The following is an 8964-nucleotide window of genomic DNA, read 5'->3' on the forward strand; positions in this document are numbered from 1 at the left end:
CATATCGATCCAAGAAAATTTTTCCTTTTGCACACCAAAGCTGCTAGACAATTGAAGCGAAAGTGACGGGACGGCTGCTGAACCACTTCAACCTCCTCCTCCCATGATTAGCTCCTCCATTCCGAGCAGCAGAGTCATGTCCATATTTATCCACACAACGTGAATTTCTCATTGACAAACACATTCTCTCGTGCAGACACTGCATAAAAAGGCTCACCAGGATGTGCAAAGTTTCACATGTGCTGTTCATTTTTACTAGGGTGGCAATTTTCATGCTGTTTGCTACAGCCTTCTTCAATTAATTGGTCAACACGGTATCGCAAATGTGAGGGATGTAATTGTTTTGCACTAGCTAGAAATGTTCTTTAGGCAGAAGTAAAAGAGGAGTAATCAGAAAGACATATCTTGTCCGCTTAAAAATACCTACTAGTTAAGCAGGGATTAATCTCTACAAACCTTAATCCCAACAAAATTCCCACAAATCTCTACAAACCAAGACTTTCACTGCAAAAAAAAAAAAAAAAAAACTATAAAACATTTTCCCTAACAAATAAAGCAAGCGGCAAAAGACAATGCAACCCATATTACAATAGCAAGCGTTCTTTAAGATATGGATTATGTGTCCTTTGTCAGCTATTATAACCAACGGTCTAAGTGTGAACTGAAGGTGATGCCAACCCTTGTTGTCGTAGAGCTGGCTGTACTGATACCCAACAAGAAAACTGCGGGCCTCTCTCCAATTATCAGTCTCAAGCTTGCCAAGCTGAGACCAGAAAATGTATACCAGGCCCTGCACTTGCACACATTCGGGCAACTGAAAGTTGCCATGCAGCACAGGCATCAACACTCGGTTATGCTGGGCCAGTGGATCCCTTCCGGTGTGTCCCCCCAGACTGCAGTAAGAGGACAGCTGATCATTGCGCACCTGGTCGAGTTCCTGGGCCAGCCTCTGGGCCTGCTGCTCTGCCGCAGCCAGCTTGTCCTGCCACAGCCGCGACTGGCTCTCCAGGGCCGCCTGGGCCTCGTTCCCGGACTGCTCCAGGCTCCGGCAGCGCTGCGCCCGCTCCTCCAGCTTGCCCTCCTGTTAGACGGGGGGAACAGGGGGTCATCATTGGCCTGCTGGTGCCCACCACTGCAGGATGGAGGCCCCTGCCACGTTCCCCCAGCCACTCCTGCCTTGCGATGCCCTAGCCCACCCTTTGCCTCTGAAGTTTATGTTATGACTTCCTCTCTCCATCGAAATAACGGACTCCTTCTACTTCTAGACCCATCTCTTGGTAGCCACTCTGTTACCCTGATGGGTTGCCAGTGCTCCATCTCACATGCCCAGCCCAAGTCCACCCCTTCCTCTAATCTGAAGCTATCTTGCCTTCCCCGAGTTTGTTTCTTTAATTGGCATGCTGGCTTCCTATCCCCAAGCGTTACTCCCATCCCTTTTCTTTGCATTCCTACTGTCAACATCGTTCTTTTTGACCCCACAATAAACAAGTAGGATTTCAGAATGGCTAACCAGGGCAGCATTCATAGTATTTAACCTTTAACCCTTTCAGGGTCACGGACGTACATGTACGTCCTTTGCAAACACCTTCAGAATGGTCAATAGCGCACATGTACGTCATCGCTTGTATGTTTAAAAGGCGCGCCTTTTTTGCCAACTTCTCTTGCTTGGCATGTGCTGCCACAATGCAGAAATACGTCAAGTTATTTTGTTGCACCGATGGCTCTTCTTTTCATTTTTCTATGATTTACTTCAGCGGCACGCCGGCTATCGCTTGCGCATCCGGTAACGAGGGGGCGCACTGGGTATCGCCCACCTAAGGCCCCTTACGCCCACCGGGCACCTCTCGCTTCTTGCACCTGCCACAGACCAAGGGTGCCGGCGAAACTGATGAGGCTCTTCCTCCTTTTCTTTTTTTTAATTTTTAAGGAGCGGTGCACCGTCTATCACTCATGCATCCAGCCGCGCGCGCGCAGGCGCAGCGGCTTGTTTTGGTATTGTCCTCCAAGCAATTCCCGCTTTTTGCGCCCACGAAACTGATGTCTATCTGATGTTGATTCACTCAAAAGGTGCCGGCTTGTTCCTCTCTCGTTTTTATTTAGAATTGTTCTTGTGTTACTCATAAATAAACCACATGTATGTAACAACACAAACGATTTTTTTGTCACCTTATGGTCACTCTAAAAAAGTTACGATCAGTTTTTTTCGAAATAGATTCATGCGAAGAATTTAAATCAGCAATAAAAAAAAATTGACCCTGGGGGGTCGCATTTGACGAAAAAATTCGACCCTCAAAGGGTTAAGCAACCCTACTTATTTGCCTGCTCTGAACGTGCGGCTGTAGTCATAGGAAGCAGCAGCACTACCTTCAGGCGGTGCTTTGGTTCATACAGTGTAGCCAGCACGACCAATCAAGTGGACAGGCTTTGGAATCAGGGGAATACTGTAGGAAGCTATGCATTTGATACTGAGAAAAGAAACTGATAAGTGAAGCCATAGAGCAGTTGTTGGATGAGGGAACAACAACAAAAGGAGCAACCAGGAAGCAGCAACTTTGGTGTCCGAGCTGCTTGGCAGCACACAACTCTTGGACAAACCTGCCACTAGTAATTTCTTTTTTCCTCGTGTCAAAGTTGCACTGCAGAGTTCGGATGCAGTGCTCGGTATGCAGAGCTGGGATATGGCACTTGAACACCAGTTTGATGAAACGAACAAGACTGATGCGTGTTTGTCCATCTAAGCAAGACAGGACAAGCACAGCTCTCTTGAGATGTTAACACAAACGCTGAAGGTAGTACACCGTTGTCTATAAGCGTGACATCAGCAGCAGCGGGTGCTCACAAGGTCAGCCAGTTTCTGCTGCAGGGCGGCGATCTCGCGGGTGTGCTCGGCCGTAGTGCGCTCAGCCGAGGACTCGTGCTTCTCGGTGAGCTGGGCCAGCTCGTGCCGGGCCTTGTCGCTCTCCTGGGTCAGCGAACGCACCTGGGCCTCCAGGCTCTCCACCAGCCTGCATTGGGGGGCACAGGGAAGCCCTCAGGGATGATGCGGGCAGCGGAGCAGCAGGTGAAAACTAATGAACACTGAGCCTCCACTCAAAAGTATTCAAAAATTCAGATTTTGTGCGTTTTAAGTGTCGAACGTACACCTGGGCTATGAGGTGCAGTGTAGTGGAGGGCTTCGGAATTAATTTTGACCACCTGGTGATGTTTACTGTGTTCCAAAATGTTGAGCCACGGGCGTTCCCGCTTTCCGCCTCCATTTGAAAAGCACCCACTGCCACGGCCACTCAAAGATGTCTCGACGGATCTGTCAGTTACATGAAATCCAAATGCTCAGGACCTGAGCAACAGCATCGTGGCTTGTTTTTAAGAGCACCTTAGGAGATTAGCGAGGGATACATTGTAAAAGCAGCCACGCGAGGTCAGAGGGGTTGCGCAGGCATACTGCAGATGACTTAAAATGAGCGAAAAGTTGGGCGGGTAGGTACCCAAATAACGTATGCTTAATTTCTAGTGAAAAAAAGAAAAGAGGGGGAAGGGCTGACACATAGGGGAAGAATGCAGAAGAATGCATACTAGTGTGACGTGCACACAAGCATGTGCTTTAGGGTTGCGACAATTTTATGGTTCAATGTTTTGTTTTATGAAATTCAGTTGTCGTCTAATGCCTGTTCTATTCCCATTCTTCTGCTGGATTGTCTTTTTCTTTTTTTGGTGCAGGTGATATAGAAAAGAGGCTCAAGATGAACTTACTCCTAGCAAACTGTGCATCTTATTTCTGAGAAAAAACAGGACACACATACATGAATGAAAAAAAAAAAAAAAAAAACAGAGGAATGTTATGCATTTTGAAGTGTGTGTGTACGTGCACGGAAGAAAGAGATCCCACCTCTCCTTTTCCTGCAGTCGGTCGCTGAGCTCTTGCACCTGGCTGGATCCCCCGCTGGCAGCCACCCTCAGGGAGGCCACCTCATCCTCCAGGGCATGCTTCTGACCCTGGAGCTGCTTGCACTGCTCTTCGAGTGAGGTCACTAGCCGCTGCTGGTCTGCACACAACAGTCAACACAGAGAAAGCACCGTTTTAAATCAGCTCTGGGAACAGACCAACCTTGATCTACAAATGGGAAACCAAAAATGGCTGCGTATCTGCTCCTTTCGTTGCGAATGTCGTCAGAAGACAATAGTCGACTGGTGTAAATGCCTCCCTTCTCTTTCCCACTCACCTCTCATCGTGTTCCTCGCCTGTCTCGCTCCTCCCAAGATAACACGCTAGAGGTTTGCTCAAGTCAAATTAAATTTACCGCGTTCCACTCCCCAGAGGCCAGGTGCCTCGATGCCAGCGCTGCCCCACGGCCCAGACGCGCATGAATCGAGGCCCCCTACTACCTTTATAGAATAATGTGGCCCTACTCCACGTGCGTTCCAAAAAGAACGTGGAACCTACCTAGTGGAACCTTTCATTGCTGTTGCCATTTGATTTATTAAAATGCCGCCAGGAGCTATAGTAGCATGGGCAACAGCAGGCAACGGAGTGAATTTTTTCTTGTAGTACTTCATTTGCTATCACAAAAACCAAGCATCCATGAATTTTTAATAAAGGAACGCTGAAAATATCACTTATGTATTGATTCCCTGCCTTATATTTGCGTAATGTCTTGTTCTTGTTCAACAATTTTGACAAGTATGAACACTGACACCGGGCTTAGATGGGTAGATTTGGTTGTGGGTATATAGACGGTATTCGCTGAAAAGTTTAGCGGTCAATTTCTTCGCTTGGCAACACTGGAAACGGCCACAGACATGGCCGATGCGCCACGGATACGGCGCAGCCTGGGCCACTGCGGCCGCACGCCGAAGAAGAAAAAAGACACCGGCGTGCGTCATCTGCACCATTCCAATCCGATTCTAAACTGTGGCGCCAACAGAGATATTAATCGCACTCACAATAAACTCGGCGCAATACTTTGTGTTAGGCGAAGAGTTCGTAACGTGAAACAGTCATGTGTTTCACAGTCGTGCTTAGCTGGACAAGTGCCGCCATCCCGCGGAGCCCGACGTAACGAGTGACGGCGCACCGTGGCCTCCCCCGATTTGCTGCTGGCGGCAGCAAATTACGGAGGCTACGGGCGCACTCACACGGTTGCACGGAGGAGAAGAGGGGTGCCTGATCTGCGGGCCGTGCGCACAACGTCGCCTAGCAACAGACGCTTGGCCACAGATATGGCAGCGCACACTTGGTTGCCTGCATGCATTCCACGCAATTGAATACTGCAGATAAGACTATTGCGCAGCTTTTGTTTCACTTAGGCCAGGTGGCTGAATCGAGTCACAGACAGGCAGACCAAAATTTTTGCGTGTAAGTAGCCCAAGAAAGATCACCGTCTTTAAAAGTTGTACCCTATGACAGCACAGCCCAAAGACAGCTCAGCTCTTGCTCTATATGGCCATGCCGTTGGTGAACTTTTAACAGGCAGCTCTGGATTCCAATGTGGTAACTGCCCTGGCTGCTTTAACACATGGCAGGTACAAAGTTCACATACAAAATCACAGAAACGTCAGTGCTGCTAAGGCCCGCATCACTGAATTTACCCACTGCGGCTTACAGCCACTCAATCACGTGTGCAAGATCTACGCACCTGCGGCGTCACTCTTGAAAATCTGCGACTCCTCACTCAGGAAGTCGTAGTCTGTTTGTAGCTTTGCTAGCCTTGCATTCAGATCTGGAAGAGAGAGAAGAAAGGGTAGTTTTAGGGTCGACTGTCCCAGAGGATGCACCCCAGGTACAGAGAGTTCACTTTCTGGCAGAGATAAAGGTTACAGTCTCCTCAAATGCAGTCACATACTAACTACCAAAAATTATTAACCCATTCCCCTCAATGTGAAAGCTGTCGGAAGTTCAGAGCAGTGATTCGCCATAATGGGGTGGGGCCCCATTATGCGCTCACTGCTACCACCCATCACACTCTTCACCTCCCTCACCGACTCCTCTCTTGATGAACTGAATGGAGGTTTGTCCAATGCAATTCAAATTTCCCGCCTTCGCAGTGCTCGCACGCCCCTGCCTAGAACAGCGCGAACGGGAGTTCTGTTCTTTTTGTGCTTGCTTTCACTCCGCACATGCCGGCACTTTACTGCACAGTTTAGAACGCGTCGTTTTTGGCGGTCACGTTTTTCGCTATCGCAAAAACCAACCCAACCGGCGTTCCTGTATATATGGACACAGGGGCTGCCGGTAAATTACATATATTTTGCCTCAATGTCGGTACAATGTACCAACTGGCCCTTCAGCAAACCTTTCTGCCTCAAATGCACCTGCAGTTTTCTTTGCACTAAACAATTAGGAGATGTATGACAAGCTCCAGCGGTTCACACGTTTCAAATGCTTGCGACTATATAAACCGCTTGGCTTTCGAAGCATCTGGTTAGGTCTGTTACGCCGTAATGCCATGGGGCTCTACTTGGGTCCGCTATCTCGCTTCGCCGCCTGATTTCGGCAGTTGCTGGACATTGCGACAGCGAACAAGGTACAACGACAAGCCGAGCCCCTAAAGTGACTTAAAACAAGCTATATGACTACCACAAGGCTGTTGGCATTCCTCTGCACCTACATGACTACATTTAGATTATGCCAGTTTCTCATTCACATGGTAACTCATCACATAAATCAAAGCACATCGTACAAAAATTGGGAATGAAACAGCAGCAACTTGCGCCCCCCCACTGCGCGCAGGTGCACGCACGGCACGCGCGCGCGCACACACACACACACACACACACACACATATGAGCACACACATAAATAAGCTGTACACATTGTCTGACATTTCAGAAGGAGACAGGACAATAACATTAGATCTGAAGAAAAGCTTTAATTACATTCCAGAAAATAGCGCCTTGAAAGAACAGTGAAGGGCACAGTGGTTATCACCCGCCCACCGTTTGCTACTGCCCCGTCAATGTACACTTGAAACGGGCTGCTCAAAACAGGATGGCCTGCAGAACATTGGTTAATAAAGAGGTCCTTGTCCCATTTTCACATTTTGCACACTTCCAGTTCGAACTGAACCTGTCGCAGAATAATTTAGTTTGATGCATGCACCATGTAAAAAACCTTTCTGTGCTGCCTCAGTGACGGGACACACTACTAACTCACCTTCGAGTTCTTGCTGCTGGCGTTCGTCTTTCTCTTTCATGGTTCGCACGCTGTCCTCCTGTGAGCGCAAAGGGAGAGAATTTTCAAATTTTCAACAAGGAAGATGTCGCCAAGGTACTTGCGCCTGTCGCCAAGTGTGGTGAAGTGCTGTTTTAGCATAAGCAGCGGTGCAACAATATCAATTGGAGAAATAAAGCCACTTGTGGTGAGCACAGGCAAACGACCAGATAATGCCACAATAAAAACTAACGCAGACCTCGAAACTTTGATGCTATGTTCTGGCTGCACAGTGGAATGCCAATCGCGGTTGAACACACAGTTTTTTCTCCCACAACAGATGCCGCTAGCTTAAACCAAAAAAGTTTATTTTCACAGTTATGGTGATGAAAATTGGGGGGCACATGTAGTTTTTCCTTATGATTGTAGATATAAAATTTGTTTTTGTGTAAAATGTCTATATTCCAATTTATTTGAATTTCTATATTTTATTTTTTGCCAGCCTTTGTAAGAAAAATGCTAGAGGGATGCAGCTGAGTAAGGTACCAGTGTACTGTGCACAAATAAAGGAGTGCAATAAGACTAGCATCATCATTCTATCTTATCAGTAGCAGAAGTTACGACCGTTAGAAGGTTGAGCTTGAAAGGTGGGGAAAAAAAACCCCCCCAGGTTTTGCCTTCGAGACCCAAATTTCAAATGGTCGTAATTTCTGCTACAGACCAGATAGAATGATGATGTTAGTCTTATTGCACTCCTTTATTTGTGCACAGCTCACTGGTACCTTACTCAGCTGCATCCCTCAAGCAGTTTTTTTACAAAGGCTGTCAAAAAATCAAATATAAAACTCCAAATAAATTTGAATGTGGTTTTTCTTCACAAAAACAAATTTTATATCTACAATCAGAATGAAAAACTACATATGCCCTTTAATTTTTATCATCATAAATGTAAAAATAAAGTTTTTGATCAAGGACCCATGTGTCCCCTTAATCTGTGCGAAATGCTTGCGACATTATCTAGCCGCCCTAGGAAGCAAAGTTCCCTCTCCTGCCTTACTTCTTGCTCCATGGCTAAAGCATATTCTCACTCTCTCACGAGTCACAGATTCCACTCGAGTATAATTTTGCAAGATTCATGCTTTCATGTGATGCCACTTTGCCCTGTTTATGTGGTCATGTGATGTTTGATGAAGCCATTTTGGCAATGAATTTTACGGCTCATTAAACTTCGGTGGCACCAGTGGCAAGGAACCATTTTGAGTGCCCATTTCAAACACCGAAGTTTATTGAGCTGTAAAATTAGTTCCAAGCGATGCATCAAAAAACTGCTTCCATTATTGCATTCAGCAGGGTTCATAGTATTGGAAAATATAAAGAGTACAGTTTTGTGACCAACACTGTTTTGTTAATTGTGGGGACAAAAATGGCTAATTATCTCTATTTATCTTGGAAACTAATTGACCAACTGAAAAAATACCGGCATATTTGAAATCAGTAGGAAAAAAGCAGCAAGACTGACAAGTTTCACAGAGTTCACTTGAAAATTAAAAGAAGTTGTTTTAAGACCAGTGTCCCCCCTTAATGCAAGCGCTGCTAATTTAGCCCAAATGCCATTAAATTGGTTGGCATTTGGAATAAATTCACCGGCACCTGGATTAAATTAGATGGCACTTGGATTAAATTGGCTGGCACCTGGATTAAATTGAGTGGGAAAACCTGTAGGGATCACGGCCAACAATAAAATGGTGCAACAGGAAACCGAGACAAAAAAGAGCTTCTTGGCACAGCCGACAGAGGTAGCAATCCTCAACTCACGA

At 46.7% G+C, this 8964-nt stretch overlaps 1 protein-coding gene across 6 annotated transcripts in view; it reads right to left on the reverse strand.

Moving 5' to 3' along the window:
- The window catches only part of LOC144146118 (uncharacterized), a 123332-nt gene that overhangs the window by 23863 nt on the left and 90505 nt on the right, over positions 1-8964 (reverse strand). For all 6 annotated transcript variants that reach the window (XM_077678069.1, XM_077678070.1, XM_077678068.1 and 3 more), the window contains 5 exons: positions 7151-7208; positions 5634-5717; positions 3887-4043; positions 2840-3005; positions 926-1081 (listed from right to left, as the gene is read on the reverse strand). In XM_077678069.1, coding sequence (XP_077534195.1) covers positions 926-1081; positions 2840-3005; positions 3887-4043; positions 5634-5717; positions 7151-7208 — 621 coding nt within the window. The remainder of the gene's footprint in view (positions 1-925; positions 1082-2839; positions 3006-3886; positions 4044-5633; positions 5718-7150; positions 7209-8964) is intronic.

The sequence above is a fragment of the Haemaphysalis longicornis genome, unplaced genomic scaffold, assembly GCF_048455015.1.
Source record: "Haemaphysalis longicornis isolate Haplotype H1 unplaced genomic scaffold, Haemaphysalis longicornis Haplotype H1 scaffold_7, whole genome shotgun sequence".
Taxonomy (NCBI): Eukaryota; Metazoa; Arthropoda; class Arachnida; order Ixodida; family Ixodidae; genus Haemaphysalis; species Haemaphysalis longicornis.